Here is an 18,726-nt window from a genome sequence, read left to right as displayed (position 1 = left end):
AAAAAACATGATGACTATATATACAATATTTTAACCATTTTTTCAATAATCAGGAGAAAGAATAAGTGTCCAATATAACGTGACCCCTCGTGTACACCTGTGAGAAAACCATAATGGCTGATACAATCAGCAATTTGCTTATGCTGTATAGTAGTAAAAATATACATTACCGAAGTTCTGTATCAATAAGAGTTAAGAGAATGCAGAATTACAGTAATTATCCACTCTGAATTATCTGAGAAAAAATAATCTTTACATTAATATTATAATCAAAGTAAGGACAAAACTAACGAGTGAAACTCTCAATATTCCTAGATTAGTAACCGGAAGTGACTGGGTGGGGTAATGTTGAGAAACCAATGGAGTTTGGAGAAACTGACTAACTTGGAAGCCAATAGTTTCAGACAATGGTATATAACATAAAAACTAATGGCCAGATGGGCTAAGGTAACAGGAGAACACTAATTCTTACAAAAACATGTTAGGAGGATGAGTTACGTGTTAAATTGTCAAATGTTGGTGTCAAAGAATGTGAACAAGTGCTCAAAGGATTGGTCCTCCAAAAGCAAAGGAGCAATTAAATGGGCGAGAAAATACACAATTTAAAGGGCCACTGGGAAAATTTTTCAGTTATGGCAATCCCCTTACAAGGGGATTGCCATGACTGCATAGATCTACTACTACTTTATTGTTAACAAACAGATTCTGCTACAAAAATAATGTATGCATGTTTGTTTCTTAACAATATTCAAACAGAACGTCACAATACTGCAGCTAGAACAATTTAGTGCAATATAGGTTTGTGCTCATCTTCAGTCAATCATGTATTGTTTAGGAGTCAATAATTGTTAGTTGCCAAGGAACTATGAGCAAACATTTGTTACTGTGCAGAAGAAACAACAATTCTTAACCAACCTAATTCAATCTAATCACTGCCTAAGTGCATTCACTTAAATTTTAGCAAAACACCAAAAATATCTGTAACTGCTAAACTGAATTCAGCATTTCGGTATCAAGTATGTCAGGCATGACAGCTAATTTCACCAGTGTCAGTAGTGGCTCCTTTACCGAGTCCAAACAAGACTTGGTGAATGGAATGCTTATAACAGCACAAAATGCTATTTACAGCTCTGAAACCACATATGTAGTACATATTCAGTATTTATATATTTTACTTTGTGATGTCTGCCCACTTCTAGCATTCAAGTCAATGAAGGATGGTGAATGGCTTTCCTTTCTTGGATGACCCTATCTTGGTGGGAGATAATTAGTTTGTTTAATTAAAAAAATACAGTACTTCTAGTATTACTCACCATTAATTTTTGCAACTTATACTGTAACTTGATAATTACTATATACCCTATATACCCTGTATTGATAGTCATATACTGAATGTACACAGGCATCAGTACATGCTTGAGGAATAGACCCCTCAAGGAAGGTTCCTTGACATTGGTGAGGGGCTCTTGATCTAGAGAATTGGATCTGTGCTCCAGTTCGCTGAATTAAGCCTGAATACCTTCCACATCCCCCCCCCCATCCCCAGGTGGTGCATAAGCAACTTTCTGAATTAAAACGGTCAACCTCCGTATTTTCAAAGCCAATGACAGGCAACTACTCCAGTTATCAATCAAAAATGTTTTAGCAAAAATGACTTAATTATCAGTAAAATTAACAAGCTTAATAAATGAGACATAACATCTGACAATATGAAGAACAAATAAAATTGAAAAATCAAGTAGCACATAGTCAAACTTATAAAACAGCACCTGGCATTCCTCTCCATCTTGCAATAGTAATTACCTATTTGTAGCTACAGTTGCAGAGCTATGCTCGTGGTGTCTCCCATCTTCAATAATATCTTCACATAATTTTTGAAAATTTCCAACAGCTGTCTGTTATGTTCTTTGGTAGGATGACTGACAAAAGTCAGCAGAAGTAAAAGATGGTTCTGGGGATTACTGCCTCTTTCCCCACTGCCCGGTCTTAAAACAGGCTTCAGAAATTGGTAATTAAATATTTGAGGGAAAAATATGGAAAACTTTTAAGATATCTTCCATTCTATCAAATGAGACCCCCCCCCCTAAAAAAAAAAAAAGAATACAACTATGAAAACCATACGAAAATATACCGCTAAGGGGAGGCTAATGGCTGAGAAGTGAGCTCCGTTATTTATGGTCCGATTTCTTTCATTTTTGGTGTATGTTAAGAAGCATCTTTCCATCATACATTGCCCAATTCCCTATTTTTATTATAATAAAAAAGGAGCGCTAAGCCACAAGGGCTATACAGCGCTGGCCCAATTCCCTAGATCAAGACCCCCTCACCAGCGTCAAGGAACCTCCCTTGAGGCCCGCTTGCATCTGGACAAACTCTCACGTGGACGCACTCGTAAGTAGAGGTTCCACTGTATGTATTACTAAAAAGATAAAATTTGCCTGCCATCAAACATGCTCATGATTCATAAAGACCAGCAATCTTGTCAGGTCAAAACATTTAACTGACTTCTGTTTCACACTTTTAGGATAAGACAGTAATTAGTACCTCCCAACTGACTGACAGACAGATGAAACAGGTTAAGCGTCTATTGACAAGTGGCGTTGACAACTAGTAACTACACACACTAAGAATGACTATGAGAGGAGACACTGGGACAAGTGAAGATTCCTAAAGATAAGTTCTCAGACTCAAAGTTTTTAATGACATACTGTGTCTTGCCCAGGGTGATCTATTCCTACTGTTCTTTAATAATGTAAAACCCATGCAAAGAATACAGATACAGGAGGCATACAGTGTTTAAAGGGTGGTAAAGATAATAGTATGGGTTGACAAAGTAAGTTTAGGTGGTAGGGAAGGTAGGGACATTATAGGGGGTTGAGAGATTAGTAAAGGGAGGGTAGAGAGATCAATGATGGTTGGGAGGGTAGTGGGGTTTGGGAGAGTAGGGATATTGGTGGGGGTTTGAGTGGGTAGGGAGATTAGTGGTTGGAAAGAATGAAAGATTGGCAAGATCTGAAGTGATAGGGTGATAAGTGAATTTGGGATGATAGGATTTGGAAGGGTAAGGAGAGTAATAAGAATTGGAAGGCCTAGTGCGATTTGGGATGGTAGGGAAATTAGTGAGAACTTGGATGGGGTATCCACATTAGGTTTAAGATGGTGTAGTAGCTGGAAGAGGCAATGTTAGGGATTAATAGTAGTGCCCAGGGGTTGAGGCAGTATTGGGGGGATGGGGTAGTCTGTGGTGTGTGGGTCTCTTTGGCTTGGTGGTAGTCTTTGGAGTGGAGCAGGGTAGTCCTTTTTGGGATAGTGGTTGTCTTTGGGGTAGGGGCAGTCTTGTTGGATTAGGATAGTATTTAGCGATTTGATTAGATTTTTTATTGACAAATTACATGGTTGTACAGAGGAATATAATTGGGTGTACATGCCAAAAGCCCCTATGTATGCTGAGCATTTTGGGCAAACTTAAAGATTAATTTAAGAATAGTAAGGCAATAATAGACAGTTCATATGGTCATTAGACGAGTTAGTGAGTACAGGAGAATTAATATTATATGAAGGTGATGCTGCATGGTTTTGATAAGTCTAGTAGAGACTTTTTACACTATTGAATTAGTTAATAAAGATTATGGTATTACAATGTAACAATTTAAAACAATTTACAGTGTGATGTATTACAGTTAAGTACTATTTACTTAAAACAATTAAATTTGGTATTACAATAGAACAATTTACATTATGATGCACTGTATTACAATCTACTACTATTTGAAAGTGAAAAGAACAGACATCCAAATTTCATAGTAGTAAGTGGTTGAGCATTCATCAGCACAATATGAGTAGCTTTTGAGAAACTGGTAGTGGTTAGGTATGGTTTTGGTTAATTTTAAGATAGTCTTTGGGGTGGGGGTGGTTGTATTGGAGGTTGGGAATAACTTGGAAGGGATGAGAATAGCTTGGGGGAGTTGGGAATAGCTTGAGGGGAGTTGGGAATAGCTTGAGGGGGGTTGGGAATAGCTTGGGAGGGTTGGGAATAGCTTGGGGGGCTGGGAACAGCTTTGGGGAATTAGTGAGTTTTGGAAGTTGGGGTAGTTCTAGTGTTTGGTTGTCTTGGGGGTGGATGTAATCGTGTAGAAATGGGGTAGTTTCGAAGAAATGGAGTAATCTTTGAGGGTGGAAATAGTCTTGGAGGTTAGGGGTAGTCCTGAGGCCTTGGGAATAGTCTTGAGAGGGGTTAGGAGTTGAGGTTGGGAATAGTGTTGAGGGCTAGAGGTGGTGATAAACAAAGGAAAGTGTCTGGGTTGAAGAAGGGTAAGAAGAGTATTGGAATGAAGGACAAAATGGGTAGCCTGAAGGGCATTTCTGGGTGAGGCGATGTCCCCATGGCCCAGTCCCAGACCAGGCCTACTGGTGAATCAAGTGTGGTGGAATTTATTTCACTGCCTCACTCTAACTCGCCTCAGAGGAGAGACCACAGAATGCCATGTTTAAATCTTCAATAGTTAAATATTAGAAATGAGATCCATATCTCACCAGTCATACTGACTGACATTTTCACATGTTAAGGGCATTTAATTAGATTCGAATCTTGCACCATGTAGGACACCCACTATATATGTCCTGAGTGGGAGCACATGCAGGCTGGGCTCATAATTCCTTGACCTTTAATTTGACATGTGCTCCAACGTCTAATCAAGGACAGGTGTAAGAGTATTAAGATTCATTTAAGTGATTTAATGAATCTCTGGACCTAAGTGGGAGTCCACAATTAGAGAAGTGAGCTGTGACCTAGTGGGTGTTACTACTGTGTGGTTTAAGCTGAGTCACCTATAGTGATCTGGTGACATTCAGATGCAACAACTACTCAAATTAGCAGGACAGAAGTTAGTGGGCATCTTGTGCTGACAAATACCACAGCTGACAAATACCACACTGTCCCCAGGTATAGAAGACTTGGGGTATACAAGTCAATTTCCCCACCTTGTTCATTAACTAGACTGCAATCCATAATTTTGTACAAGGTAGGCAGGGACTTAATTGAAGTACAAGGTGCTACCAAAAAATTCCTCAACCGCAATTAAAAAAAATATTAGGCTTGCCTAACCACCTAGTTGAAGTTGTCATCCTCAAAGTACTCTCCTTTGGAGGCTATACATTGATCCCAGCACTTCTGCCACTTCTCAAAACACTTCTGGAACTCCTCTTTTCTAACGGTGTCTAACGCAGCCTGCGATTCCACCTGAATCTCCTCCATGTTGATAAAACGCCAACCCTTGAGTGGCATTTTTATTTTTGGTAAGAGAAAGTCACTGGGGGTTAAATCTGGTAAAGAGGGTGAATGGGGAAGACTGCCTTGTTTTTGGCTAGAAAACAATGGCCTGTCTGATCTTGAGTCAACAAGTGGGGCAAAAATTTCACAGCCACTTGTCTGTATGTATATTCAAATTTTCAGTGAAAATGCTTCGACAACACTAGAATTGCCACAGCACTTGCTATATCCTAGATCAGGGGTTGGCAAACTGCGGCCCGCAGGCTGCATGTGGCTCGCAGCAACTTCAAATATTTATAAATATTAAAACTAATAAACCCTCATTTTCACTTATAAATGAATGAATAAAATTGAAATATTTTTTCATGAGTGATTTTTTTTCTTTGGCCCACAAAAAATGTGTAAAATATACAATGTGGCACCTTGAGTGAAAAAGTTGGAGACCCCTGTCCTAGATACTCTGATGATCTTTGTTAACTCTTAAACTGTCCAAACGTAGATCTACGTTTTCTCAACATTTGAAAGTATGTAAAAAAATGTAGATCTTCTTTACTTTTTTTTTTTACATTTGAAAACGTGTAAAAAAACTTTGATCTTCCTTTTTTTTTTTTTTTTTTTTTATATTTGAAAATATGTATAAAAATGTAATCTACTTTTGGAGCACTACACATGTGAACGTAAATTTGTTTGGACAGTTTAAGGGTTAATATTCTTCCTCACTTTTTCAATGTTGGCACCAGTTTTTGAAGTTTGTGGACAACCTGAGTGTTTATCTTCAACTGACATTCGTCTTACTTTGAATCGAGAAAATCATTCAAAGCACTTTCTTTTTAAAGATTCCATTGTTACACACAAAAAAAAAAAAAATGGCAGTCACACACTGACATTAAATGTCTGTCTAGCCTCAACGAAATAGACAGCACTGAAACTCATCGCACTACTTCACAAAGGAGTGTAATAAGCAGCATTATCTACAAAACCATATTTCACCTAGGAAGCATGCAAAAAAATTGAGTCCAGGAACTTTTTGATAGCATCTCAGTGCTGGTACAGAGCTCAATGGGAGTAAAGTCCCAGAGCTGGTAAACTGTCATTCACCACACTCAGTGTAAGCATCTATGTCAGCTCATAATGCCATTCAGTGACTAAACTGGATGACTCTCCCTTGTAATGAACCCAGTACTAGATGTCAAGGACATCATATTGGTCAGTGTCCAGTCTACTTGGTTTGACAGCCACATTGTGGAAGAAATGTTCACCGTATTCTCAAAATTTGTGGGGAGGCTGGCAGATTTTTAAGTGTTAAAGCTGGCTCTAATTAACAGTTGGTCAATCATGCACATGTAAGGAAAATCCTCCACATCAAGATCTCGCCAACCAGGCTGTTACTGCTAGATATATGCAGTCCAACATAAAAACTGCTGTCTGGCGGGTCAGGCACTAATCTGAGGAACTTTTCCAGTTCCCTCTGGAAGACCACCAGAGGGAACTGGTTTGTTAATTCCCCTTTTATACGGAGGTTGGGGTCACTAGCCAGGGACCTGGGCACTCAGCAAGTTCTCTCTGTGCTCAAGAGTGCCTTTTAATGGAGAAATTTTGCACCATCTGCCAAGTCTACGATCAACCAGTTTGAAGCTATTCAACTCTAGAAACCAATCCTGAGGCAATACATCAGCTATACTACAGTGTTGCAGTGGGGTGACTCAGGAAACCCCGATGTTACAATATGCACATTTCTCACAATTGTTGTGATCTCAGTAGTACCAGTTACCAGTAACCAGTTACCAGTAGATGACTCGCTACCAACCGTGTATGAATCATTGACTGTTATTCACGTTGCTGCTGACCATAGCATGTTTTTGAATGCCGCTCACCCCCTAGGCACTGGTGGGTCAGTCTTAAGATAGAGAGCAGAGAGGCAGGGCAGCTGATGGTGCTTCCCATACTTTCCGTTATAATTATACGTACTAACCAGCTTACGTGAGTGTTTTTACCCCCATCCACGTTTCAAACCCCACATGACAGTGAGGGCCTAACGTAACTCCATTCTCCTCCATGATGGCAGCTTATGTTATGATTGGGTTAATTATCCCATTTTTCTCTCTAGTTTTCCCCTTGTTATTTTGCCTTTACCTCAACTTCAGCTTGCAAGAAGATAGTAGCTACGGCGTTATATGACTTAACCCCAGGCTGGAACAGGGTGTCTACTTCACTGAGGCATGGGAAAAGCAGATGTTAGGAAAGGGAGAATGCAGGAAGGCTTAGGAGAGAAGAAAGCAGGACAGCTTAAAAGAGAAGCAGAACTTCACTCAAAATATTTGCTTTGATAACAATACCCAATAGTTTGTTATATTCACCTACAGCTCTAATACTAGACGACTAGTGCTTTGTTGTATATATGCAGTACTTTCTACATTTAAATGTTCCCAACTTTAATCCACTGTTATGAGTCCCTTAGAATATGATGCCTTAGAAATATTTCATTCAAATTTTAAATATTACTACTTTATTTCATAATTATTAAAAACGCTAAACTGCATGGAAATGCTGCATCAAGAGAGTACAAAGATGAAATACTAATTGATGATTTTAAGGTCATTGCAATAAATCACATGTGGGTCATGGATAGAATCTGTATTCAAGGCAAATCTTAAAAGGAAATTAGTTTAGTAAGCATGTCAGAACACTGAACTTGAAAATAGTCTGCATGCTTCCTGAAAACAGGGCAATCTATCTAAAGATGCTGTAATGTCAGTATGAACTGTTAAGTTTTGCCATGTGGTGCAGAGTGCTTTGCCATGAGATGGCCATATGTGATCAGTGTAATCAATAAGCAGACACAAGAGTATCAGTACCCATAACCAGTAGCTTAATGAGGATAGCCAGAAGCCCAACATGACACTGCCAGTGACTGGCAATGTGATTTTACAAGTGCAATGTCTTGAAAGGGAAATGTGTAGTCTGAAGAGAATAACTGCCTGCAGTATATCAGATCCTGCACAAGAGATTCTGTAAGTTCAATACAATGAACACAATGGTTTGGTATCCAGCAAAAGATACCTACCTGGAGAATGTTCTGAGGATCAATGCCCGTGTTTACTGATAATGCAACACAACAATGAATGCAAATGACACATCCTGCCACTAAGTAAAGAATTCCTAAACTACAAATCATTGTTTTAGCTATTCAAGTCATGTAATACAGTCAACCAAAGTTATTGCCATAAATAGGAAATCTGTATTTTAATTATAAAATGCATACAACATGCAAAAATTACATTTTGTTACCTGACCTCGCATATCCCTATAATTTCTCCAAACTATTTACCTAAATCCATCTAGGTTTTCATTTTGTCTCAATTTTAACATGTATATAACAAACTAAATGTATTAAAGTAACATGTCATGATGATGATGACCTAAATATATATACACTGCACAGTTATAAAAAAAATATTGAATAGCCATACAATACCAATTTAAGGACTTGCCTATTCTGACACTGTGCCTAATGGTAAATTTCATTGAACAGTGTTTAAGAAATTACTTGCCAATGGTTTACAGGATTTTTTCATTTTGGTTATAAAATGTAGCTTCTTGTATATCTTAGTGCAATTTGTAATTATGAAGCTGAAATATGTATTAAAATTACCTCTGCTTATTGTATGATTTGCAGAGACCTCTTCAAGGGGGGCTCCTTGGCGTGGTGAAGAGGCTCTTGGTCTGAGGAATTAGACCTATCGGTCTTCTTCCTCAGACCGAACCTAATTACCCCCCAATCTCCCCTCCCCTATCCCATCCTCCCCATCCTCCCCTTTTTCCTTTCCTCCTCCTCCTCCCCACTCCTCCCTTTTGCCCTTCCTCTTTTTGTCCTTTGGGATTTCTCCCACAGGCACGCTAGTTCCTAGGTAGAGGAAAGGACACCGGGGTCGATCCCATTCCGTTGAGGTTTCTTGGCGGTGGCGTAGTTTGCCGTGGAATCTGGATTGCCTAGGGATGTCCCGATCCCTCTCCGGTATCCCGGAGTAGCTTTGGGTGTCTTTTGGGCGACGGGTGTATCTCTGGAAGCCACCTTTCGGATTCCGGGGGTGGTGGCTGAAGGAGGTATGCTTTGTGGCGGATATCCGGCCGCCCTCTCTTTTGTCCACCGAGGTAGCTCGGCAGATGTGAGGTTGCTATCCCAGATTGCTGGTTTACTGGCATGAAGGGTAGGGTATGGCACGGGTTCCATGCTGCATCTGCGCTACTAGCGGTGTCGAGTCCTCTTGGGCGCGGAGGGAGATTTCTGGCCCTTTCATTCCTCCTAGGAACTATCCCTCCCCGGTCCCCCCTTTTTTTTTCTTTTTTTTATTTTTATTTTCTTTTCTTCTTTCTTTTTTTTTCTTAAAAACAAAAAGAAAGAAGTAACCTAACCATGGCAGCCCTAGTCCATGAACCTGGTACCCCCGGGCCCCTTCTTGATACCGCACCCCGTTCTGACCCCGCCTCGTCTTTGGACCACTCTTCAGACATTCCTCATGCCTCTGTACCTATTGCCGGTGCTGTTTCCTCACCTGCTTCAGGTACTGAGGCCTCGACTGACTCCTTCGATTTACCAGACCTTCGCTCTCCTCTGACTATGCTTCCGGCCTCTCCCTCTACGGTGCGGCAATTTTCAAATCGCCGACCCGTTCCACGTCGGACCAACTCTGGTCCCACGCCTAAACGTCAACGACAATTACCTGCTGATGATACTTCTCCACCTTCACCTTCTCGTTCTTCTCAGAAAAGATCGACACGTCCTTCACTACCTTTCCACGCTCAGTTTCAGACTGAACAGTGGACTAAATTCTTCACTTTACGACCAACTTCCTCTACTGCCTATCTTTCTGACCATAGTATTGGCAAGGCACTCCTACGCCATGTTGGTAAAGATATTTCTTTTCATGCTCTTAAGAGCGGTACGCGCATCATTACCGTACAGAATGCTACCCAGGCTCGTGAGCTCTCTCGTCTTTCCCATATAGATACTGTTCCTGTCACCCTTGAAAAACATCATTCCCTCAATTCTTGTAGTGGTACCGTTATTCTGCCCCATACCATAGTTCAACAAAATTTCCAGACATGTGGCACCGACATTCTAGAACAGCTGGAACTCCAAGATCTCCCAATCCTCAAGGTAGACACTTACGTTCTTCCTGCCCGTGGGCGGAGACGATACCCTAGCAATGTGGCTCGTTTAACTTTTGACAGCCGAGAACTCCCATCCTCAGTTTATATAGCAGGACATCGGTTACAAGTTCGAAAGGTGATCCCTACACCACAACAGTGTAGAAATTGCTGGCGATTTGGCCATCCAGCGAAATATTGCAGATCTATCGCCGAATGCCCAGTCTGTGGTGCCGATGACCATTCTAATACGTCTTGCAATCGATCTCCCTCTTGCCTTAACTGTCATGAGGCTCACCCTTCGTACTCTCGCCGTTGTCAGGTCTATTTAAACGAGCGGGAAATCCGTTACCTCAAAGAGACAGAAGGTCTCCCTTATGCCATGGCAGTTTCTCATCTCCGCCTCCAAGGGAGACTCCCACGTGTTTCTTATTCCCGTGTTTCAAAACGTCCCCCCACTTCTGGTATCCCATCTTCTACACCCACCTCTGTGGTTACCTCTCCCATAATCACTCCTGTATCTAATCCTTTTGCTGTCCTCGGCTCAGACGTCCCTACTTCAACGCCTCAGTCTAATCTCGCTTCTTCGAGTTCTCTCTTACAAGCCTCAGTATCGACGAGACCTCGTACGACACCTCTTCCCAATCGTCCCTCTACTTCTCAAAAGTCAAAAAAAGGTCCGGTAACACCTCCTACCCATCTTCCACCTCCTCATTTTACCCTCCCTGTCTCTGTCCCTAGTTCTTCCCCTCTCACTGGCTCAGTTACAAGTGCAGAGGTTCACCCTCCTCCTCGTAATGTACCTTCCTCCCCTGTTCCCTCCCAAGTTTCTTCCTCTTCTGCTACCTCCCAGGTTCCTGTCTCTTCTGTCCCCTGCCACGCTTCTCCAGTTCCCTCCACCCTTTCGCCCCCCCCTACCTTGGTACAGTCCAATACAGTTCCAATCTTTACTCATCCTCCCCCTACCATTCCCAATATTGTCTCCCATACAACATCTCTGAATTCTGAAACACTTGAAGCAATCTCTGAATATATTGCAGAGACCAAACCATCAATGGACACTGATCCACCTTCCGCTCTTTCTCTCTCCTCTGCTCCATCTGCGCAACTCCTTTCTTCACAGCGCACCGTTCCTTCGCTGCTTGAACATTTTCCACTGCCTCCGCATGTGGACTTTTCTAACCCTCCTAGTCCGTAGGAACCCTTACCTGCGGATTTCAAGTATCTTTATCATTGCCATTCATGGCCTTTTTACAGTGGAATATACGTGGCCTCAGGGGTAATCGGGGTGAGCTTCAGATGTTACTCTCCCAGTTTGCCCCTGTTGGTGTTTGCTTACAGGAACCAAAATTACACTCTGCTGTTATTTCTCACATCTCAGGCTATAATTTATTGTATTCTTCAGATCCTTTTCCTGATGGGACCTTTAATGAAAGTGCCCTTCTTCTCCGCACTGATATTCCGTACCATCAGCTATTTGTTCATACTTCGCTGCATTACACAGCAGCCCGTATCCACTTACATAGGTGGTATACGCTCTGTTCTTTATATCTCTCTCCTTCTCGGGCATTATCTATTCCGGATTTTGCCTTCCTTGTTTCGTCATTACCGCCACCAATTCTGTTACTTGGTGATTTTAATGCCCACCATTTCCTCTGGGGAGGGTCTCACTGTGATTCCCGTGGAATTCAGTTAGAGGCTTTTCTTGCCACCCACCCCCTCCATGTTTTAAATACAGGTACTCACACCCATTTTGATCCTCGGACTCATACTCTCTCTTGCATCGATCTCTCAGTTTGCTCTTCCTCCGCCGCATTAGACTTTACTTGGTCTGTTCTCCCGGACTTACATGACAGTGATCATTTCCCAATCATTCTTACTTCCCCTTCATATTCGCCACCTCTTCGCACCCCACGCTGGCAATTTAATCGGGCAAATTGGAACCTTTACTCACACCTGACTGTTTTTAAAGAGGTTCCTTCTTCGTCCTCCATCGATGAGCTTTTACACCTCTTCTCATCCTCCGTTTTCACCGCAGCTTCTCATTCTATACCCCAAACTTCGAGCAGGCATTCTCAGAAATGCGTGCCTTGGTGGTCTCCTGCTTGTGCTCGTGCAGTACGTTTGAAACGCGCTGCATGGGGCAGGTACCGGTACAATAGAACCACAGAGCGACTCCTTGATTTTAAACAGAAGCGTGCGATCGCTCGCCGTGTCATCCGTGACGCTAAACGCACTTGCTGGCGAGATTATGTCTCCACCATCACCTCTGCTTCCTCTATGAGTGCAGTCTGGAAAAAAGTACGAAAACTGAGTGGTAAATATTCTCCTGACCCGGCTCCTGTTCTGCGGGTTGCCGGTGTTGATATAGCAAACCCACTAGATGTTGCCAATGAAATTGGCAATCATCTGGTCCGTATTTCTCAGGGACTCCATCTATGCCCCTCATTTCTTTCCTCAAAGTCTGCCAGAGAGTTAGCACCCTTGGACTTTTCTTCTCTCAGAGAAGAACAGTATAATGTGCCTTTTACACTTCAAGAACTGGAGGCAACACTCTCAGCTTGTCGATCATCGGCAGCTGGGCCCGACGACATTCATATTCGTATGCTACAACATTTACATCAGTCAGCCCTTGCAGTCCTATTACGCCTTTACAATCTTATTTGGTCACAAGGAGTTCTTCCACAGCTGTGGAAATCCGCCATTGTTCTCCCTTTCCGCAAACCAGGCACTACGGGACATGAAACCTCCCACTATCGTCCCATTGCTCTTACCAGTGCAGTTTGCAAAGTAATGGAACGTCTAGTAAATAGACGTTTAGTGTGGTATTTAGAGACACACAACAGTCTCTCCACTCGTCAATATGGCTTTCGTAAGGGACGTTCTACCATAGACCCCTTACTGCGCTTGGATACGTATGTTCGTAATGCCTTTGCGAATAACCACTCAGTTATTGCCATATTTTTTGATCTTGAGAAGGCATATGACACAACTTGGAGGTATAATATTTTAGCCCAAGCCCACTCCTTAGGCCTTCGAGGCAATCTACCATCCTTCCTTAAGAACTTTTTAACTGACAGGCATTTCCGTGTTCGGGTTAATAATGTGCTCTCCCCGGACTTTCTCCAAGCTGAAGGTGTCCCCCAGGGATGTGTTCTGAGCACAACACTTTTTCTCCTTGCTATTAATGATTTGGCCTCTAGTCTTCCATCAAATATTTGGTCATCACTCTATGTTGATGACTTCGCTATTGCCTGTGCAGGCGCTGACTGTCACCTCCTTACAGTTTCTCTCCAGCATGCAGTCGACCGTGTTTCCAATTGGGCCACCACACATGGGTTTAAATTTTCCAGCACTAAAACCCACCAAATCACTTTCACTAGACGCTCTGTCATCTCTGATCATCCTTTGTACCTCTATGGCTCACGTATCCCTGAACGTGATACAGTCAAGTTTCTGGGCCTCCTCTTTGATCGTAGGTTATCCTGGAAACCTCACATTACCTCTCTGAAGGCAACTTGTCACAGCCGGCTGAACCTTCTTAAAACCCTTGCTCATCTTTCGTGGGGAGCTGATCGTCGAACCCTCCTTCACCTACATTCCACCCTTATTTTATCGAAACTTGATTATGGTGACCAGATCTATTCAGCGGCATCTCCTGCTACTCTCTCTAGCCTTAACCCCATTCATCACCAAGGATTACGTTTATGCCTTGGTGCTTTTCGCTCTTCCCCTGTCGAAAGCCTCTATGCAGAAGCGAACGTTCCATCCTTATCCGATCGCCGTGATGCCCATTGCTTGCGCTACTATGTACGCTCTCATGATCTCCTCAATCCTTCCATTTATAGAATGGTCACTGATATTAGTAGACATTCTTTATTTGTTCGCCGCCCCTGCTTACTCCGTCCCTTCTCTCTTCGCCTTCATTCGCTCTTGTCTTCTCTTCAACTACCACCTTTCTATGTACATGTAGCATCTCACTTTTCCCTACCCCCCTGGGAAGTTCCAGCTGTTCGAGTCTGTTCTTTCTCCCTCCCTTGCTCGAAAGCCCAACTGTCTACGGTCGCTTCCCGCTCTCTTTTTCTTGACCACTTTCACTCTCATTCTCATGCCATTGCTGTGTACACAGATGGCTCTAAGTCTTCTGACGGCGTAGGATTCGCAGCAGTGTTTCCGGACAGCGTCGTACAAGGGCATTTACTATCTTCAGCTAGTATTTTTACTGCTGAATTATATGCCATCCTTACAGCACTTATCCGTATTGCATCTATGCCTGTGTCATCATTTGTGGTTGTCTCAGACTCCCTTAGTGCTTTACAGGCTATACAAAAATTTGATACACCTCACCCCTTAGTCCTCCGTATCCAACTTTGGCTACGCCGCATCTTTACTAAGCATAAAGATATTGTTTTTTGTTGGGTCCCTGGTCATGTTGACGTACAGGGCAATGAACAGGCAGACACTGCTGCGCGGTCAGCAGTACATGACCTACCAGTTTCTTATAGAGGTATTCCATGTACGGACTATTTTGCTGTAATATCTTCCCACCTTCACACCCGTTGGCAACAACGTTGGTCTACTATGCTCGGCAACAAACTTCAGTCTATTAAACCGAGTATAGGTTACTGGCCGTCTTCTTATCACCAGTGTCGAGGTTGGGAGACTACTCTCTCCCGTCTTCGCATTGGCCATACTCGTCTTACTCATGGATATCTCATGGAGAGGCGTCTTGCTCCTCTCTGTGAGAATTGCCAAGCTCCATTATCAGTCAGCCACATTCTGTTGGACTGCCCACTTTATCAACGAGCACGCAGAATTTACCTCTGTCGTCGTCTTCGCCCCGCTGCTCTCTCTTTACCTTCCCTTCTCGCTGATGGACCCACCTTTCATCCGGACTCTCTCATTGACTTTTTGACAACGACTGACTTACTCCACAAATTTTGATACGTTCAGCCCTTTCTACTTGTATCTCTTGCTACCCTCTACCCCCGTACTATCCCCTGCCCCGCTGTTTTCTGTAACCTGCTGATCATCCCCCCTCCCTTCTGCCATCCAATTCCCTTGCTTCCTTCCCTACCCTGCAGCGCTGTATAGCCCTTGTGGCTTAGCGCTTCTTTTTGATTATAATAATAATAATAATCCAAAATTAACAGGTGCGAGGGAATTACGGGTAACTAGCCTGGTATTGCAAATAATTTGTCTTATGTATACGGTAGAAGGGTGTTAAGTGGGAAGATGAAGAACCCTTTGTTGGTGTCGTCCTTTGTCAAGAGAGGCGCTAGGGCAGCCTAGCCAATGTTCACACCCAGGCCTACTTGGCCTCCTCTGTCTACTCCATTATAACGGTACTCACCTAAGTATATGTCACCGAAAGATCCACTTCCTATCTTCCGTCCTAGACGATACTTGTTGCCAACCCTTAACTCCATCCTGCAAGAGAGGAAGGCAAAGAAGCATATCAGTGCTATTCTCGCCAGTCAGACCCACCAGCCATCTTGGAATCAACAATAACAAGAGCTCTGGACCAGCTCCACACACACACACACCAACATTTTCAAAGTTATCGGCTTACCTGCTTCCCCAGCACCGTTAGTCTCCGCACGCAAATTATATTGAATGAATTCACTTTTATCTCATAATGGCAGTTATCGTCCAGAGTGAAAACTAGCTGAAGATTAGGTAGATAAATCCGAGACTCTGGCAGAGAGTATCACCATGTTCACAGGAGCCCGGATGAACACTGAGAGGGCAGCACGTACCGCGCCGCCCGCCCATACTACACTTCCCACTGGCCTTCCTTTATTTCCCACATTTCTTCGCTCCCTTAGCTTACACTCCAGTATGGATGCCACGAAACCAATTCGCAATCCTTCGCTTTTCATCTGATATTCATTCAGTGGAGGCGAGATGTAGAATGTAATAAATACGGAGGAAATCAGACAAGTGTATGTGACAAGACGTCAGTGATCAAGGTGTTTGGCACTCACCACCTCGACTCTCTGGTATCAGCTGATTTCTTCCTATGTTATTTGACTAACTTATTGCTATATTTCATATGACGTATATCACAACACAAACAGTCATAAAGAAAATCGTGCCTAGGATCATTTCTAATGGCAGGGAAGTAAAGAACAGTATGGAATAATACCAAAATTAGAAGCTGGAGTAAACTTGGGAGATATCTGCGGCAACACCTTAGAATTTGACTTTGAGCATATGTTTGATATTAAACACCATTTACCATTAGAATTACCACATTCCGAGTTCCTCCGAAGAAAATAAAAAGAACGTCTTAAATTAGATTTAGTTTAAAAACATAAGCATCATCGGCAAGCACCTTGATAACACAAGCACGTGTGATAACATTGTAAAATTATCAATGAATAACTTTAGGAAAAAATAGCTATTAAGAGGAACAAAGCAATGTGGACAGCATCCACTAATCTTCACTTCCCACTGACACTCCTGTCACTTTCTACACCGGCCAACTTTCTATATGACTTAACCACAAGATATTCACACGACATTTACACTCCCTCTGTTTCCACGTACATTTTATTATCTATGTTGTGAAGACTGTAGCAGGATGTTGAAGGTGTTTAAAACACTAGAGTTACAGCAGCAACAGCAGAGCGGTAACTTCCCTCTTCCAGCAAGGCAGTAATGCAACTAACTGGTCCATTGCACATTTTTCTTCCTCATCCCATGCATACGTATATACATACATACACACATTCCCCCCCCCAATTATACCCACATATGTACACATCCCACCACTTATAATACATTACAAATCGTGCACACTGATTCATATGCACACAAACACAGAAGCATAAAACAAATACCGGTTAATGACAAAAACCTAAACTGAAACTGTGGAACTGGTTATAATGAGCATGGTACACTGCTCTCACACTTCAACACATTCTTCCTGTCCTCAGTTATCACTACAATAAGTTTGTTACCTGATGACCACCCTCACTTTCTTAACACTTCTTGTTACCCCCGTACTATCCCCTGCCCCGCTGTTTTCTGTAACCTACTGATCATCCCTCCTCCCTTCTGCCATCCAATACCCTCGCTTCCTTCCCTACCCTGCAGCGCTGTATAGCCCTTGTGGCTTAGCGCTTCTTTTTGATTATAATAATAATAATTAACACTTCTTGTACACTTACAAATGTTATTTTGTTTTTAATTCAGTTTAGCTAGGCTAGGCAGGGCTAAGTTACATAAACCTATGCAAATGTATATTTACCTACGAATATGAAAAAAAAATTAGCGATAATAAGTGTTTATCTTGTGTGTGAACTGAAAACTAGAGTATGTGCACATGAGGGGATGTATGTGTGAGGTATGTGTGTGCACTGAGAATTACAGTATATGTACACGTGAAAGTTAGGTTAGGTAAGATTCGTCAGGAAACAGGACAAGTGTTTCCTGTTTCCTGACGTAGAGCTTAGTCATATGATGACCCACCACTGCAGCTTTTGGTCATCTGACAGAGGCCTTCCCCTTTAAAAATTAAGATTGTGTGTGTGTGCACTGAGAGCTAGTGTATGTACACGTGCAGGGATCTAGACTCTAGAGTATATCTCATTATCTTAAGACCTAGATTTTAATTTCCATAGGCTCAAACTTGGGATTAAACTATCCTTGGCCGGTGGTGGCCAGGTTACATAAGGAGGAGCACTGTGGCAGGTATATTGACCCATGTTAGGCAGGTTCAACTCGCACCAACGAGCTCGTGTACTTAACTAACCTATTTTTAAAAGTCCACAAGGTTTTAGCTTCAACAACACTACTAGGGAATTTATTCCACTCATCCATAATTCTATTATCAACTTTCAACTAATTGCTGCTAGTCCTGTCTTGGTTAAATATTTTAATCGATACACTTTAAACCAAATTAAACAACCTTTTGATAGGCGAGGTGGATGAAAATAACCAGTAAATGTTCAAATCTATATGAATGTACACGAGATAAATCTTTGTTTATAAACTTATCCCCTCATGGAAGGTTCCTTGACGCTAGTGAGGAGCTCTTGATCTAGGGAATTGGATCTGTGCTCCAGTTCCCTGAATTGAGACTGAATAACTTTCATCTCCCCCAACAGGCGTTGTATAATCCCTACGGGTTTAGCCCTCCCCCATAATTATAATAAAAATTATAAACTTTATCTCAAGTGTAGGCTTTAATTAGCTGAAGAGGGCCTCAGAATGAAGTCGAAATCTACGCTACTTGTATTACATTCTATTATACTGTCCCCGTGAAATGTTCATTTCTGGTGGTATTCTTATACAGTTTGCTA

The 18,726-nt window shown here is 42.3% G+C and overlaps 1 protein-coding gene across 7 annotated transcripts in view; it reads right to left on the bottom strand.

Annotated features, from left to right (window-relative positions):
- Window positions 1-18,726, bottom strand: part of dco (discs overgrown) — a 244,406-nt gene that overhangs the window by 170,874 nt on the left and 54,806 nt on the right. For 5 of the 7 annotated variants that reach the window (XR_011394329.1, XM_070102739.1, XM_070102754.1 and 2 more), the window contains exon 2: window positions 15,771-15,847. Coding sequence is in view for 6 of the 7 variants with exons in the window: in XM_070102739.1 (XP_069958840.1) it covers window positions 15,771-15,847 (77 nt within the window). In the remaining variant the exon portion in view is untranslated. Of the gene's footprint in view, window positions 1-15,770; window positions 15,848-15,989; window positions 16,294-16,969; window positions 17,108-18,726 lie in introns of those variants that run through there. The other 2 variants (XM_070102748.1, XM_070102750.1) reach the window with 2 other exon arrangements.

This window comes from Cherax quadricarinatus, chromosome 5, assembly GCF_038502225.1.
Source record: "Cherax quadricarinatus isolate ZL_2023a chromosome 5, ASM3850222v1, whole genome shotgun sequence".
Lineage (NCBI taxonomy): Eukaryota > Metazoa > Arthropoda > Malacostraca > Decapoda > Parastacidae > Cherax > Cherax quadricarinatus.
This window is presented reverse-complemented; position numbering and strand designations above follow the sequence as displayed.